Consider the following 15,908-nt stretch of genomic DNA (forward strand, 5'->3'; position numbering starts at 1 on the left):
ACACCTCACAAAAAGAGCTTTCCCCACTCGGTGACGTCCTCCAGCGCGCAGTGGAACCGCTGGGGCACCCGGGCGTGGAAGGCGCAGCGGGTGCCCGCCATTGCGGGGATGGCGAAGCCCCTCTGCTGGCAGAAGTACGGATAGACCTCCTCCACCTGCATTGTGGGCAGGATCTGCTGCTCCAGCTTCCGCCCCTTCGCGAAGATGATCTTCTGGGCACCGATGAAACTGACCAGTTCCGCCAGCGCAGCCCCCTGCGAGACGTAGGCGATGCTCTTGTGCTTCTGGCACGGAATGCCGGTGATTACCTTGGAGATGTACCTGGCCGAGGCGTTGGCGGTGTCGGGCGGCGGCGCAACGAAGCGACGGAATGTCTCCATCGACGCGCCCGACACCCGCACCGCCCCTATCTCGCTGATGTAGAACGCCGCCTTCGTCTGGTAGTACAGCTCGAAGTCGACGATGACGGTGACTTCCTGCCTTGGGACTTTCTTGAAGTGCTCCAGGCTCAGCACCGGGATACCGAAGGGGTTCCGGTTCCGGCAGATGCTGGTCTCCCGGTCCAGCGCAGCGGGGAAGTCGCTCTGCGCCGGGAGCGCCGGGAACGGCTGCTCGTGGATCGGCTTAAGCTGGCCGAACGTTATCCTCTCGTACGTGAAGAGGGCCTCGGCGACGGCGGTCTTTCGAAAAAGGAAGGACGGGAGGATTTGGTGAGGGACGTTCGCCAGCACCCCCGTCAGCCTGCCTCTGGCCTAGATGTCCAGCGTGCCTATCTCGAACAGCTGGGCTGGCGCGAACACGCCGGTTGCGAAGAACACCTCCCGGAACATTTCTCAGCGCTTCAGCGGACTCCCGATATAATATTACACCCTGGCAAAATTTCCAGAATGATAAGCCCGCAGATAATCTACTACACGGACGCACCCCCGCACGCCTCGAAGCTGACGCCGAAGCAGTATCTCCTGCCACCGCTGCCGCCGTCCTTCCAGAACGTCAAGATGCAGCTCCTGCAGGACGTCCCGCTGGCGATCTCGCAGCTCTCCCCCGTGTCGGCCCAGTTGATCTACGCGACCTAGACCGTCCTGATCGAGCTGCAGGACCTGATGCCGGTGAAGAACTACCGCCAGCAGACCATCACCTCGCGCCGGAGCCCCCCGGTGTCCTTCTCGCAGCATCAGCAGACGTGCGACCTGCTCTTCAACGGGCAGCTGTACCAGACCGTCGCGTTCAAGTTCGACTTCGTGCAGGCCGTGTTCCTCAACCAGACCTTCGTCGTCTTCAGCCAGTCCGCCTCCACGCTCATCCTGCAGGGCTACCTGGAGCAGGAGCTGTTCACCATGCAGTTCGAGGTCCCCGCGCGGGTGCGAAGCGTGGACTTCGACGGGACGTTCTTCGCGGGCACGCTGGCGGACAACGCGGTGTTCACCGGGCAGATCCTGAAAAAGCAGGCCTTCCGGGTGTTCAGCCCGCTGCCGCAGGACGTCGCGCAGTCACCGATCCTGACCTGCTTCATCTCGCACGTCAACTGGGTTGTCGTCACCGCCTTCGCGGCCGGGCTCGTGGTGTTCTCGGACCTGTACGGCCAGTTCCTGCAGCTGCTGGACCTCAACGCGCTATTGGCGACCAGCAACACGGTGCTGGCGATCGTCGGGACGCGGCAGAGCACCCAGCTGAACCTGGCCCTGATCATCGAGAAGTCCCCCATCCTGGCGCTCCGCATCGACCTCTCGCAGCACCGGCTGATCACGCGCCAGTTCCTGTCGCGGACGCCGCAGATGCTCCTCAGCTACCCGCGGGTCCCGGTGCAGACGCTGCTGGCGCTGCTCTCCTTCGTGCAGCCCTTCGCCCCGATGCCCCAGGACGCCCGTCCCCTCTACGTCGAGAAGCTTCACCAGGCCTACTTCCCCGCCGAGGTCCTGCGCCTCAGCCCCGTGGCGAGCCTGAACGCGCTCCGGCTCGAGGTGCTGGTGCGTGTGGCCGTGCTCTGCCGGGAGGGCTCCAGCGAGCTCACGGCCTTCCGCGGCATCCTGGCCAGCCTCTGCGCGCAGGCCGGGAAGTGCCAGTTCGCGCGGGCCCTGGGGCTCAACGTGCAGTCTGGCGAGGCGGACGCCAACCAGGCGCTCTCGCAGGGCCGGGACCTGCGCGTCCAGGGCCAGCACCTGGGCGGGCGGTTCGACGAGGTGCTGAGCGGGGAGCGGCCGGACCTGCTGAACCTGGAGGGCGACCTGCTCTTCGCGGACTTCGCCCAGCTGCAGGCCCAGGAGGGCCACAAGGTGTTCGGCTGGCTGGAGTGAGCGTTTTCGGGAGTGAGTCGGAACCTTCACTGAAGCAGCACCGCCGCGAGGACGAGCGCCGATATCGCCAGCGGCAGCCCTCTCGCGCCGTCCGCCACGCAGGCGCCGTCCACGAGCGTCTCGTTCTCGCCGCACTCCTCCGGGTCCGGGGTCGGCTCGGGGTCAGGCGTGGGCTCCGGGTCCGGATCTGGGGTGGGCTCCGGTTCGGGGTCCACGATCAGGTCGTCGAACTCCTCCTTGCCGCGCAGGAAGATCTGCTGCCCCACGAGCTCGCACACGGCGCCCTGCTGGAGCACGACCGGGAGCTGGGCGTGGTGGGGGAAGTAGGTGTAGTTGTAGTAGGCCTGCTGGCTCGCCTCGACGAAGTAGTGCTGGTCGCCCGCCTGGACCACCGAGCAGTTCGCCACCCGCGACACGCCCGCCTCGGGCTTCACGGGCCTGCCGTCGCACAGCACGCCGGCCGCCTCCACGAAGAGGCCCGCCGCGTCGAGCCGGAGCTCGTGCATGCGGCGCTTCTCGCCCACGACCCGCTCGGACTGGACGAGGCGGAGAGCGCGCTGCACGGTCTTGCCGCTGTGGCAGTTGAAGATCTTGTAGGCGATGGGCTCGCTGAAGGAGGCGTTCTGGAAGAACTGCACCTTGCTGGGCTGCTGCACCCCGCACGCGTCCTGGACGGTGCAGCGCCGCCGCGAGTGCATGAGCGCCGTCTCGACGTCGCAGACGTTCGCGCCCAGCAGGATCTCCATGCGGTTCAGCTGGCGCTGGGCGTAGAGGTTGGTGGAGTAGGTGATCTCCTGCCGGATCTGCAGGGTGGACACCGCGCCGTTTATCTGGAGGAAGAGCGTCTTCACGTAGGTCTGGTACACCAGCTCTGGCGGCACCTGCTGGGCGAGGCGCAGCCGGAACAGGTTGCAGCTGTCCAGGACCAGCGTCTTGGGGCCGGCGAAGCAGACCCCCGCCATGTCGTTGAAGCTCGCATTGATGCGGATCGCGGCGCTGAAGTCCGCGTACTCGGAGACCAGGATCTGGGCCTCCTGGAAGGGGACGAAGACCAGGATCTCGTCCCGCGTGGCGTACTCGGCGTAGGCGGACGAGTTCGAGGTGATACGGGGGCAGTTCGTAACGAATGCTAGCACCTGCATCATTTCCAGCGTTGGTACGAATACTGCGGGTATCTACAGATTTTGGAGGGTAGTATACTATAGTGTCCTGTTAGCCGGAATCATACTAAATGGAGGGTCACTCGGGAATCTCATGACATGTCGTGGGCATGAGGCGTGCCGGTCATCCTTTGGACAGGTAGATCAAGCTGGGGAGCTTTTTTCTTATTCCGCATGCTTTTCAGAATTAGCACTACAACCAGGATTGTGATGGCAATCACTGCTAGCACACCTACGAAAATACCTGTGATCTATCCTCCGGACATCAGCTGCGTGCACTGCTCCGGGTTGAGCGTGCAGTTGACGCATTCGCCGTTGACCATTTCCGCGCCCACGGTGCACGCCTCGCACGTTCCCCCGACTCCGCACATTGAGCAGCTCTCGACCAGGAGTGCATCGCATAGGCAGTGCGCGCCCAAGGGAATGGATGCGCAGGAGCTGCACTGGCCTTCGCTCAGATAGTTGCCGGGCGTGCACGTCTTGCAGGCGGACCCCGTGCAGCTGGTGCAGCGCTGGATCAGGGTCCCGGCGCAGTTGCACTGCTCCCCCTCCGTTATCTACTCGCAAGGGCTGCACGCACCGTCCTTCAGGAAACGCCCAGGCTCGCAGGCCTGGCAGTCGGTCGCGTTTGTGCAGGTGCTGCAGTCTGCAATACAGACGCGGCATACGTGCACGATTAAAGTACTGTCGCAGTATTGACCATCGGCGCACGGGGTGGTCTTCTCGCAGTTGAAGGGGGCGCACTGCTTGTTCTCCAGGATGTACCCCGGGATGCACTTCCCGCAGCCCTCCAGACCGCATGCGTCGCAGTTCATGTATGGATTGCCGAGGCAGATGCAGGTCGATCCTACGATGCTATCCGCGCAGTCCTTGCACGAGCCCCCTACCAAAGAGTGCCCGTTGATGCACTACGAGCAGGTATCGCCATCGCAGCCGCCGCAGTTCTCAATTTTCTGCGCGCCGCACTGGCAGCTCATCCCAAGCGGCGAGGTTGGCTGGCACGCCTTGCATGACCCTGATGCCAAGTAATCTCCAACCTTACATTCTGTGCACGTACGTGAGCCGCCCGAGCACTTTACACAATTAGTATAGCATTCGGTACATACATTACCCTTTGTGGTAAACATTTCGCAGAACTAATGACTTGTGCAGTCGGTGTCGTTCTTGCATGCGTCCACAAAGCATTATCCGTTGGCTACTTTTCCACTCGGTAGGCAGGTTTGGCAGGTGCTTTGCTTTGGGTAGCATGCAGTGCAGCCACCTTGCTGTTTGTTCTGGCACTGGCACTTCTGGTCGAACGTCGTCATGCTGCTGCATGCTTGGCAGGTATTGGCTTCGGTGATGAAGAAGTCGTTGTTGCACTGCTAGCACTTCAGCTAGATGTCGCACTTGAAGCAGTTTGACGGGCACGGCGTGCAGGTATTGGATGCGTTCAGGACGAACCCAGGCGGGCAGGTAATGCAAACTTTTTCTGCCGAGCAGGTGAGGCAGTTGTCAGAGCACTTCTTGCACATATCGTTATCTAAGTAGTACCCATCCAGGCAGACTTAGCAGGAGGTTTCGCTGGTGCAGGTTTTGCAATTAGCCTGGCAATTAAGGCAGGCGCGGTCCTTGAGAAAGTGGGTATGGGTGCATTTGACGCACTAGCTGCCTTTACCACCTTCGCAAACTGCACAGTCTTTGCGTATGATGGAGTCACTATGGCACTGGCAGGAGGTTCCGACTGGCATGTCTTCGTTGCATTTTTAGCACGTAATTTGGTCCTTGCCTGGATTTAGGGGGCAGTAAAAGTTTTGAACGCACCCGTTCATAGTATCAGAGCAGTTTCCACCCATTTTCAAGGGAAAGAAGCGAGTGATATCTAATGTTTAAATCTAGTTATAGTGTGGATTATTTTTAAATTTTAGTCGTATTGCAGTTATACTTATTTAGGGGCAATAGCTTTCGATTCTGCGTGGCGAAATATATGCTATATACCTAAAAATATAAGTTAACTTTAGTTTTTCTAACTAATGTATAACCGATATTATAGATACAGACTCCATAAATCAAAACGTAGAATTTTATGCTAATATAGGTTCAGCATAAAAATAGTACATTTACTAGGAGGCCGATGTTTCCAATACCGCGTATTACCCAAACCCGCGCCATCGTTTACTACCGAAACCAAAAACTCTTTCGTATTACCTCCATAGTACTGTATAATAGCGGCAGTACCTGAATGGACGCAGCCGCCTGGTTCCACGACCCGCGCTACGCAGCACCCCCGATCGGGTCGGAGCTCATAACCCCGGAGCTGGCCGCACACTTCCCCCTGGCTCCCTGCTGCTCCTCCCCAACAGGGCGGCGCACCGCGACTACCCCGGAGTTCCCCCGGCCCAGTTCGCCCTGCGCCCGGAGCGGCCCAAGATCGGAGTATCGGCCTGCCTGACGGGCGAACGCTGCCGGTACGACGGGGGGCACGCCGCCCAGGACCTGGAGCGCTACGCCGGCCACGCGCTCGTCCGCTTCTGCCCCGAGCAGCTGGGCGGGCTCCCCACGCCGCGCGAGCCGGCGGACCTCTGCGGGGAGGAGGTGCTGACCCGGTCCGGGACGAGGGTGACCCTGGAGTTCCGGCGGGGCGCGGAGGCGGCGCTGCAGGGGCTGCTGGCCGAGAACGTGGTGCTGTGCGTGCTCAAGCGCAAGAGCCCCAGCTGCGGGGTGGAGCGGGGCGGCGTCACGGCGAGGCTGCTGGAGCGCCACGGCTTCGCGTGCGTGGACAGCGAGCGCTGAGGGAGTGATACTTGCAATCTGCTTCGGGCCGACCCGCCGCTCCCAAAATATATCCCGCCGTTTCTTTCCGCCTCGCAAAATGCAGGAAGTGCGCGATTCCCAAGGCGAGGAGTACGCCTCCAAGATCGCCCAGAACCCCTTCTCCCTCACCTCGGAGTTCGACGTCTACCGCGCGCGGGCGGCGGCGAAGCAGGAGAAGATGACGCAGATCCAGTTCCAGAAGGCGACGCCCATCCAGAACCGCCTCAACTTCGCGGCCCGCAACGCCATGCTCTCGCTGAGCTCGGACCGGCCCCCGAAGCCGCTCAGCAACGCGATCCTGACGGGCGCCGACCCCGATATCCAGCAGCTGGCGCGGACGGTGCGGCAGCAGAAGCTGGACCTGCACGCGCCGAGCTTCACGGGCAAGTACGCCCACCTCACCGGCCAGGACAAGCTCTTCCTCGAGGGGCTGGTGCGTACCAACGGCGCGGGCGACAAGCTGGACAAGTTCCTGGAGAAGCAGAAGGACATCTTCCTGGTGGAGCTGAGCCTGCAGACCAAGCAGCAGGAGATCGACTCCCTGGACGGGGACGTGAAGCGGCGCGAGATGGGGCTGCAGCAGCGGTCGGACGTGCTGGACAGGGAGATCCAGCAGTTCGACAAGGACGTGCGCCAGAGCGACCAGCAGACCATCTCGTCCGTGCTGCAGCAGGAGCAGGCCATGCGGGCGAAGACGCAGAAGCAGGAGCAGATCCGCCAGCTGTCCACGCAGCTGATCCAGATGAAGAGCGAGATCAACAAGCAGGAGCTGGTGCTGCTCCGCTTCTGCAAGTACCGCCAGTTCGTGCAGGAGCTGCTCCCGGCCGCCGAGCGCAACCAGGTGCAGCGGGACCAGGAGCGCTACGCCGACCAGCGCAAGTGCATCGCCCTGTGCTGCGAGCGCTTCAGCACCTGCGACGGGCTGTGCCTGGAGTGCTTCGAGTTCACGCCCACCGGCTACGACTTCTCCCCGCAGCTGCAGGCGGACCCGGCGCCCGCCTGCCCGCACGCGAACTTCGTGAACTACGCGAAGATCAACGCCCTGGACCAGGAGTTCCTGGCGCAGAGCAACGAGGCCCTCAGCCAGCTGGACGAGAACAGCAAGAAGATCGCCCTCCGGGGCATCGCGGACCCCGCGGCGTACACGGAGTACTACAACTTCCCCACGAAGGACCCCGGCATCCCGGACTACACGGCGGTGTGCATGAACGGCTTCGTGCGGGAGCCGATGACGGTGCAGTTCAACAACTCCTTCGAGTTCATGAACACGATGCGGCTGATCGAGGCCAACAACTTCTACCTGGTGGAGAACCTCCAGGAGACCGACAACTCGATCGACCACCAGAAGCAGCTCTCGCAGGCGCAGTTCAAGAAGGCGGACCAGGAGGTGACCTCGCTCGCCAGCCAGCTCGAGCGCCTCAACTTCCTCAACCTGGACACGATCTCGAAGCAGCAGAAGCAGACCGGCATGACCGACGAGCAGTACAACCGGCAGATCGAGGAGATCGCGAAGATCGACAACCTGGTCAAGTCCTCGTACTCCACCGTCGTGAGCGCCATCTCGGAGTAGCTGCGCAAGGACCCCTCCTGCGAGAAGTTCTCGTCCTACTCCCAGATCGCGGACCTGCAGTCCATCGGCTCGCTGTCCATGCTGTCCTGGATGGAGGGGCAGCTCGAGCGGCTGGCCCAGCGCGTCTTCCTCATCAAGGCGCCCGACTTCCGCTTCCGCTTCGAGCGCCAGATGGAGCGCAACCGCCGGAAGAAGGTCGCCCAGACCAAGTTCGCCGCGAAGGAGGAGGCCCGCAAGCTCAAGATCGCGCGCACGCAGGAGCGCAGCCAGGAGCCGATCCGGCGCTGCGACGTGCGCGACGTGAAGTTCATGAGCTTCGGGAAGCAGAAGCGCAAGATCGGCGGCGAGCGCAAGGTGGAGGAGGAGGGCCACGTTGAGGCGGGCTTCTACGAGTGAGCGCGTGTCCGACCGCTATATGGCAGCCGCCCTTCCGCTCCGTAAATGTCGCAGCGGCTCATGAAGGACATCAGGGAGCTCCACGCAGCGGTGGAGGACGGCGAGCTGGACGAGGTCGAGATCACGCAGGACGGCGACCAGTGGGAGCTCGCCATCCCGGGCCAGGGCGCGTACGCCGCGGGGGTGTTCCGCGTGGGCTTCGCGGCCCAGGGCTTCCCGAGCGAGGCGCCGGTGCTCAACTTCCGCACCAGGATCTACCACCCCCAGGTCAACGCCGACGGCACCTACTGCTCGAAGCTGCTCAACCCCGCCAACTGGAACAAGTTCACCACCCTGCGCCAGCTCGTGGAGGAGATCATGGACCTCTTCACGCAGAGCGACTTCCCCAACCCCAGCAACGCCGAGGTGGGCGCGGCCTTCAAGGCGGACCGGCAGAAGTACCTCGCCACCTGCAAGGAGTGGGTGCAGCTCTACGCCAAGAAGTGATGCTAATCGTAATTTGTTATTCGTACTTAACTATGCATTTAATCTGGTTAACTATATACTTGATCACAGAACTTCATACATATTACAGTGTATATTAGGAATAATCATTTGGTTCACACGCGTGATGTTGCGCCCGGCCACCCGAGTCTACTGTGATACGTAAATCAAACGAGTCAAAGCAACTTTCACCATAATATAATTTATATATGCTGTGCATATAATATTTAGTCGAGTGGAATAAGTCCACTATATTATACAGTATACACACAACGTTATCCTGCAAAATGGTGCACAAGTCGCAGCTACTAACCCTGTGCGGGGTCCTGTTCTCGCTGGTCGTTGACGTGCTGGTGCTGGTGATGTTCTCGCTCCAGTACGATGCCACCAAGTCGCCGTTCAACCTGGCCTTCATCGCGCTCTCGGCGGTGTTCCTGGTGAGCCTCTCGGCGGTGTTCGGGGTCCTCCTCGTGCGGTACTGGCGCTAGAGCTCTCCCAAGGCGGTGGGCAAGGGGATCCACAGGGGGCTGGTCTCCAGGGAGCAGGAGCAGGTTTACATCGCGTGAGTTATTGTCTTCAGTGCTGCCGCGTGCCGGAGGGGTGAGGCGGGAACTACTCAGTGCGGGAGCGAATAAGTAGCGCTCCAGCGGCCGCGGCCTGCAGTAAATATATACGTTACAGGTGCGCGGCCAAGGGCGGAATCTGGTTATTATACGGCGTTTAGCCCACTCCCCAGAAACCGAACTTTGGGCTTAACTGCGCTATATACTCAGATACGCTCAATCTTAAAATGGGACGACTCAAGCTCCACGAGACCTCGGGCGTGCTGGTGGCCGCGGCGACCTCCCCGGCGCAGTTCCTCTACGCGCTCTCGGCCTCGCACGTGAACAACAACCTGCCCATCCTCTCCAACTCCCTCGGGATCTCCCTCTCCACCGCCTCCTGGATCATCAACGTCGAGCTCATCGTCGTGGTCATCACCGCCACCATGACGGGCAAGCTCTGCGACCGCTTCGGCACCTCGCTCGTGATGTCGCTCGGCACCGCGGTCTTCGCGGTCTTCAACCTGCTCTTCCTCTTCGGCGCGGCCGAGACCTCGCTGCTCGTCGTGCTCATCCTGCGGTTCCTGGCGAGCGCGGGGCTGGGGCTCATGCTGCCCGCGAGCACCCCGCTGGCCGTGCAGCTGGTGAAGAAGGGCAAGCTGAACGTCGCTATCGCGATCATGTCCATCATGGTGCCCTTCGGCTTCATCCTGAGCAGCCTCATCGCGGGATACGTGGCCCAGTACGGCAGCTGGCGCTACATGTTCGCCATCGTGGGCGGGCTCTCGCTGCTCTACCTCGGCGGCCAGCTGCTCGTGCTGCCCTACAAGGAGAGCGCACGGAGGCGGGTCCAGATCGACTTCCTGGGTGTGATCATCCTGTCGGTTGGCCTGACGCTGTTCATCGTCGGGCTGACGTCCTTCGCGCAGCAGCTGCTGCCCTGGTGGGGGTCAGCGCTCCTGCTGGTCGCCTCGGTCGGGGTGCTGGCCTTCTTCGCGTTCTACAACATCAGGCTGTCCCGGGCCAAGGTGTTCCCGCTCGCCGTGTTCAACCGCTCCACGGTGGTCATCGAGGTCATGATCTTCATGATCAACGTCCTGGGCTACAGCGAGCGCTTCCTGATGCCGTACATCTTCATGGTGCTGCTGAAGCTCCCTCCCGGCCGCGCCGGCATCCTGATCTCCATCACGGGCTGCTCAACCTTCGCGTTCGCCCCGCTCGCGAGCTTCCTCTTCGTGCGCGTCACCACGCGCCGCCTGCAGTTCATGCTGCACGCGCTGTACCTGGTGTTCGTCCTCCTCAACATCCTGAACCTGCAGCTGGTGCAATCCGCCGTGTTCTACACCGTGATCACCTTCGTCACGATCGGGCTCACGACCGCCTCGACGATCATCTCCACCAACTACAACTTCTCCGCGGTGCCGCCCGCATTCCAGAACACGGTGGGCGTGCTGAACCAGCTCGTCACGAACGCCGGGCACTCGGTGGGCGTCACTCTCGCGGTGCTGGTCAACAACCTCTCGACCGACCCGGGCCAGGAGCTCACCTTCAACTCCGCCACGATCACGGTAGCCGCCTCCGGGGTCGTCGCGGTGGCGGTGGTGGCCACCTCGCTGCTCCTGAGCCTCTTCCAGTTCGAGCGCGGCAGGTGGGGCTACTCCGAGCGCCAGTCCGCCCGGACGAAGACCTTCGACGAGAACCTGCTGGGCGACCACGAGGTCCTGGAGGTGGAGCAGTTCGGCCAGGAGAAGGACTAGGAGCCCGCCTTCACCTACCGCGGGCTGCTGCTGTGAGGTTCTTTTGCGATACATATACCAGTCTCACTCAAAGCTCTCCGCGCTCGCCGACTCCTGCCGCAGCTGGCTCAGGAGCTCCTTCCGCTCGCTCAGCATCTCCAGCTGGTGCGCCATCGCCAGGATCTGCAGGTCGCGGTGGCCGACCTCGTGCTGCGCGTGCAGGAGGTCCTGGTTCATGGCCGCCTGCACCCGCTGCAGCTCCTCCAGCCGCTGCGCGTAGAACTCGGTCTGGCCGGCCACCTCCTGCCGCAGCACCGCGTTCTGGGCGTTCAGCAGCGCTATCTGGTGCGCGAGGCTCTGCTGCTGCACCCGGGCGTCCTCGAGGAGCCGCGCCTCAACGTCCTGCTGCGCCTGCAGGAGCTGCGCCCGGAGGCCCGCCACCGCCGCGTCCCTGTCATGGGCGATGCTCTAGCGGTGCAGCTCGTGCGACTTCGTGAGCTCAGAGATCCGGTTCCGGAGCTCGCAGTTCTCGTTCCGCGCGGTCTGGAGCTGGAGCGCAGCGGCCTCTGTGGCTGCCTGGTGCTGGCGCTCCTGCAGGTCCTTCTCCAGGTTTTGCCTCAGCAGCCTCTGGTTCTCGGCCCGCAGGCTCGCCAGGATCGACGACTCGATGTGCTCCTTGCTCATATTTTATATTTTATAAATAAATAAATAATAATATAATAATAATATAGTTAATACGAGTAATATCATATATAATATAGTATAATATTTGCTTTTATTTCAAAATCCTACTTTCCATTCCCACTTCACAATGTCAGACGATTTTCCCGAAATACCAGAAGATCGTTATCGCATTTTCTAGCATATTGGCAAAGGAGCATTCTCTCGCGTTTTCTTAGCGTATACTCCTGAGTACTAGAGAAGAGCAGTTAAAAGAATTCGTTTAACAGCCAAGCCACATATGCTCTTAAAAGAGGTTGAGTTTCTTCGTAGGTTAGAAGGTAAATCTAATATTGTATAGCTGAAAGAAATATTATTCTCGGAGAGAAATTTTTAAACAACAGTTGTTACAAATTATCTAGACTCCGACGATTTTAAGTCAATAATCTTAGAATTTACACCTCTTGATATTTAGCGTTATATGCGCTCACTTCTTCAGGCTTTAAGTCATCTTGAAAATGCAGCTGAACCTAGTGGAGAAATACGAGGTATCCTTCACCGTGATGTAAAACCTGGTAATTTCTTATTCGAAAGATCATCAGGAAAAGGTCTTCTAATTGATTTTGGCCTTGCATAGTCACTGCGCGAAGCTAGAGAATTTCCATTGCTCCGTCTTTAACGCCGTACACCATATACATTTGCTAAGCCTTATTCTCGTTAGTTCCCTATTTCATAACCTGTATCAAGAGAGTCATCTTCCCGCTCACTTCCTACCCAACCACATTCTGGTACTCACGGTTATCGTGCCCCGGAAATTTTAGTTCCTGTACTCAATTAAACACCAAAAATTGATACCTGGTCTGCGGGTGTAATTTTACTTTAAATATTAACAGGTAAGACATCAATATTTAGAGGAAATCCTAATACAGATATTTATGAATTGTTAGCAATTAGATCTGTTTTAGGATCTGATCGTTTTATTTAATAAATGTCATCGCTTGAAGCAGACTTTTCATTTGCCCCAATTTCAATGCCTTAAAATATTTCATTTTAAGAATTAGCAGAATATTATAATCCAGATCTTTTAGCTGTTCTTCCAGCATCCTGCTTTGATCTTTGTGATCGCTTGTTAGCGTTCGACCCTAAGCAACGTTTATCTGCTTCAGAATCTCTTCGCCATCCATTCCTTTAAGCGTAAGACTTACCACACTTTAGATTTTAAGATGGGGTTTGGAGCAAGAATCCCCTGGCCCTAATTGAAGGTTAAGATGAAAACCAAGCACTTAAACGACGATCTTAAGCAATTAGTGAAGCCCTTGGATTATGTAAATCTACTTCTGAGACCCTAGCCGATGAATATAGTAAGATGATCCTGTCCTAAATGATCCCACTCCCTAAAGACGTCCGTAAACAAATAGAGCGTGCAGTTTAATCATTTGGTGCTGACTAAAGCTAAAATGTAAACGGATTTATAATTCAGAGGCAGCGTCCAGCTGATTACCAGTTTCCAGGGAGCTAGTCGGTGTAAGATCTCTCAGCTTGTGCTCCAGTAACATTAAACCGCCCTCGTTTAGCTGCAGGTTTTGGATGGTAAACAAGATTTGAACTCTGCTAGCGAATTTATGACACATAAATCGAACTAAAATTGACTGAACTTAAAAGTGACGATGAATATAAGCTAATGAGCCGTGAATAACAAGAAAAGAAAGAACGAAAATTGCGTGAATCACTTAAAGTTTCCGTTTTCCAGCAATAATTCGCACTTGCAAATGGCGAAAAAGAAGAATATGAACGTGCAGTACGTCAAACTGCTATGCGCCGCCGTGTAGATCCGTGGATCCAGCCATTGAAAGCTTTAGATAAGGAACTGCGTTTAGTTTAGCGTTAAGTACGTAAATAAGCCGAAGAGTATCGTCGTTGTGTCATCGAAAAAGGTGTTTTGCTCCTAGATGATGACATGCAATAATCATCAAAAGAGACCTAATAATCATAAATCCCTCAAACTCATGTGCGTAAATATGATATTGTAACGGAAAATAACATAAGTTCGGTTTCGTTAAAATCTCAAGTTCGCTAAATATTTAACTAGAGATATCCTCGTTCTTACACAGTTAATTCTGCGAATTAGAACAGAATTTGTGCGTTCTTCCTAGGAGGCCGCGTACAGGACAAGAATTCACGTGCTCAGGAACTCATTTCGTAGGCTTGGTTAGATGCTGAGCGTCGTCAAGTCGAGCACACGTCAACAAATACATCCATCACTAAAATTCAGGAACTTAACAAAAGAGCTGCTCATTTAGCGGCTTTCTCGCACAGAATCGCGTTAAACGGTCCTGGAGAGTGGAATTGTTAGGGTTATATTTTCTATTGTAGTGTAGCAATGCCAAGTGACATTGATTAATAGCAATATTATCGTGATATAGCAGCACGTGTCTATCAATTTTAGCGCAGTTTACTACTTTTCTAATAATAAATCAAGGAAAACGACCAGTTCATTTCTGATATTTAATTAAAGCTTAAAAGCAAGACTGTAGAGCTTGAAAAATACAAAACTGATGTTTCTGTTTATCAAAAGAATTTGTAGTAGCCTGGCTACAATAAAACATAAGTTTAAGCTGAATTGACCTAGACTTAAGATATGGTATCTTAATGCTAGCTTTTAATCAGTCAATTTAATCAGCAAATTACCTAATTAACAACAGACAAAGAGACCATTTAGGCGTAAATCAACTCTGAAGCTAAAGATCGCAAGGAGTACTTTGAAACCTACTAAAACAACCTTCCAGCCAACCAAACCGAAGCACAACCTGACAATTCTTGTTTTGAAAACGAATCGAATCTTTGGAGCGAAACCCTATCAATAAGCGACGAATTCTCAGAAGCAAAGCCAAACGCCGATATTAACGCCGACAAGCTTGCTGAGCCTTACTTTGTGAACTTTGAAGAGATCAAAAAAATCTTCTAAATCAAGAATACCGAGACACAGTCCAGGAAGACGCGCCGCGAGAATATGCGCAAATTTGAGCGCGTTTATGCCAAGTTTTACGACCCATCGGTAACCGAACTCCAGGAAATTCAGAAGGAGCTTTACCAGGAAAAACAGAAACTGCGCGAGCTCAACGACGTGCAATTCGAGCACGCGCATCAAGAGCTTTTGCCCAGGGACCAGCGCATCGGCCTTCTCGCCAAAACGGCCGCCTTGCAGGCCACGACGCCAGCGCTGCAGCAGCCGCAGCTTCCGGCCCCCGCGACAGCGAATCCGCAGTCGCTTACTGAGCGAAATTTGCAGCTCCAAATCAACTCCAAACTGGAAATCGAAAAGAAGCAAAACGCCGTTTTCCAGCTCTTTTCGTCGCCTTTAGGCCGCTTTTACATCGCTTTTTACCGGCTTATTGGCGGAAAAGCTGACGATCTCACTAACCGCGGCCTCCTGTTATCGCTTTGTAAAAAGGCTGATATTCCGATCTCGAAGCGTCTCCAGGAGCTCTAATTTACGCTTTAAAAGCTATCCGCTCAGTACGCAAAATCTGTTACCGGAAAGTCGGATTTGCTGCTATCGGCAGCGTCCGTGCAGTCGGAACTCGATTTGCGCGCCGATTTGGCGAATGCCGAATTAGCGAATTTGGGGCTTTCGAAGCGCCCTCCAAACCTCGAATATCTACTCCAAATCGACAAGAAACTGTCGCCAATTACGAGAAAATTGAACAATATGCAGAGGTCCACTTCGGCGATAACGGGTCTCACTAAATCTGCTACTCACAGAAGCTTAGCAGATCCAGGAAGGACGCAAAGCCGCTACCCGCAAACCGCGAAATACATCTAAACAATGCTAGAGCAGACCATGAGGCGTTATATCACTATGGATGGTGTACTTGAAAACTACGAAAAAGAAATGGAAAGTGGAATTCAGGCGATAAAGGCTAGAATTATGGAAGTTCAGGTTTAGAAGCTCCGCAACGAATGTTAGGGCAAGGACAGAGTCGAAATTGGTCGTATTTAAGACAGCATTAAAGAGCTGGGCGCTGCAGCAACTTTCGAAATAATGAGGGGCAAAGCGTTCCCGAAAAGCGTATTGCGTGAGTAAAGTTCTGGATTCGATGGCAGCGTAATTGGCGATTTTGAGAGAAGAAAACTGCTTTTAGATGATAGATTCTCGGGTAAGAAGCATAGAAGAATGGTGGAAATGTACAGGAAATGAGTGCTATACATTGAATTGATTTTATTAATATAATATTGAACATAAGTAACTAAATTCGTTAGTGCGGGGGAAAATC

The 15,908-nt window shown here is 56.2% G+C and overlaps 10 protein-coding genes and 1 pseudogene across 10 annotated transcripts; 6 read left to right on the forward strand and 5 right to left on the reverse strand. All coding sequences in view use genetic code 6, as the record gives it.

Moving 5' to 3' along the window:
* Positions 1-5: 5 nt before the first annotated feature.
* On the reverse strand, positions 6-830 carry SS50377_20829 (uncharacterized protein; the record flags this gene model as incomplete). Its single annotated transcript, XM_067904767.1, has 1 exon — positions 6-830. The coding sequence occupies one exon, from the start codon at positions 828-830 to the stop codon at positions 6-8; it is 825 nt and encodes a 274-aa protein (XP_067768249.1).
* Positions 831-887: 57 nt separating this feature from the next.
* SS50377_20830 (uncharacterized protein) lies at positions 888-2,294 on the forward strand (the record flags this gene model as incomplete). Its single annotated transcript, XM_067904768.1, has 1 exon — positions 888-2,294. One exon carries the CDS (start codon positions 888-890, stop codon positions 2,292-2,294), a length of 1,407 nt encoding a protein of 468 aa, XP_067768250.1.
* A 26-nt stretch (positions 2,295-2,320) lies between these two features.
* SS50377_20831 (uncharacterized protein) lies at positions 2,321-3,520 on the reverse strand (the record flags this gene model as incomplete). The annotated part of the gene is made up of 1 exon (XM_067904769.1): positions 2,321-3,520. The coding sequence occupies one exon, from the start codon at positions 3,518-3,520 to the stop codon at positions 2,321-2,323; it is 1,200 nt and encodes a 399-aa protein (XP_067768251.1).
* A 26-nt stretch (positions 3,521-3,546) lies between these two features.
* On the reverse strand, positions 3,547-5,289 carry SS50377_20832 (Cysteine-rich membrane protein 2; the record flags this gene model as incomplete). Its single annotated transcript, XM_067904770.1, has 1 exon — positions 3,547-5,289. The coding sequence occupies one exon, from the start codon at positions 5,287-5,289 to the stop codon at positions 3,547-3,549; it is 1,743 nt and encodes a 580-aa protein (XP_067768252.1).
* A 244-nt stretch (positions 5,290-5,533) lies between these two features.
* SS50377_20833 (Hypothetical protein) lies at positions 5,534-6,460 on the reverse strand (annotated as a pseudogene).
* On the forward strand, positions 6,306-8,213 carry SS50377_20834 (uncharacterized protein; the record flags this gene model as incomplete). The annotated part of the gene is made up of 1 exon (XM_067904771.1): positions 6,306-8,213. The coding sequence occupies one exon, from the start codon at positions 6,306-6,308 to the stop codon at positions 8,211-8,213; it is 1,908 nt and encodes a 635-aa protein (XP_067768253.1).
* A 45-nt stretch (positions 8,214-8,258) lies between these two features.
* SS50377_20835 (Ubiquitin-conjugating enzyme E2) lies at positions 8,259-8,699 on the forward strand (the record flags this gene model as incomplete). The annotated part of the gene is made up of 1 exon (XM_067904772.1): positions 8,259-8,699. The coding sequence occupies one exon, from the start codon at positions 8,259-8,261 to the stop codon at positions 8,697-8,699; it is 441 nt and encodes a 146-aa protein (XP_067768254.1).
* A 284-nt stretch (positions 8,700-8,983) lies between these two features.
* SS50377_20836 (Transmembrane domain-containing protein) lies at positions 8,984-9,262 on the forward strand (the record flags this gene model as incomplete). The annotated part of the gene is made up of 1 exon (XM_067904773.1): positions 8,984-9,262. One exon carries the CDS (start codon positions 8,984-8,986, stop codon positions 9,260-9,262), a length of 279 nt encoding a protein of 92 aa, XP_067768255.1.
* Positions 9,263-9,486: 224 nt separating this feature from the next.
* SS50377_20837 (Major facilitator superfamily protein) lies at positions 9,487-11,031 on the forward strand (the record flags this gene model as incomplete). The annotated part of the gene is made up of 1 exon (XM_067904774.1): positions 9,487-11,031. The coding sequence occupies one exon, from the start codon at positions 9,487-9,489 to the stop codon at positions 11,029-11,031; it is 1,545 nt and encodes a 514-aa protein (XP_067768256.1).
* Positions 11,032-11,058: 27 nt separating this feature from the next.
* Positions 11,059-11,658, reverse strand: SS50377_20838 (uncharacterized protein; the record flags this gene model as incomplete). Its single annotated transcript, XM_067904775.1, has 1 exon — positions 11,059-11,658. One exon carries the CDS (start codon positions 11,656-11,658, stop codon positions 11,059-11,061), a length of 600 nt encoding a protein of 199 aa, XP_067768257.1.
* A 127-nt stretch (positions 11,659-11,785) lies between these two features.
* On the forward strand, positions 11,786-15,832 carry SS50377_20839 (Kinase, CDC7; the record flags this gene model as incomplete). The annotated part of the gene is made up of 1 exon (XM_067904776.1): positions 11,786-15,832. One exon carries the CDS (start codon positions 11,786-11,788, stop codon positions 15,830-15,832), a length of 4,047 nt encoding a protein of 1,348 aa, XP_067768258.1.
* Between the last annotated feature and the right edge of the window lie 76 nt (positions 15,833-15,908).

This window comes from Spironucleus salmonicida, chromosome 1, assembly GCF_000497125.1.
Source record: "Spironucleus salmonicida strain ATCC 50377 chromosome 1, whole genome shotgun sequence".
NCBI lineage: Eukaryota > Fornicata > Diplomonadida > Hexamitidae > Spironucleus > Spironucleus salmonicida.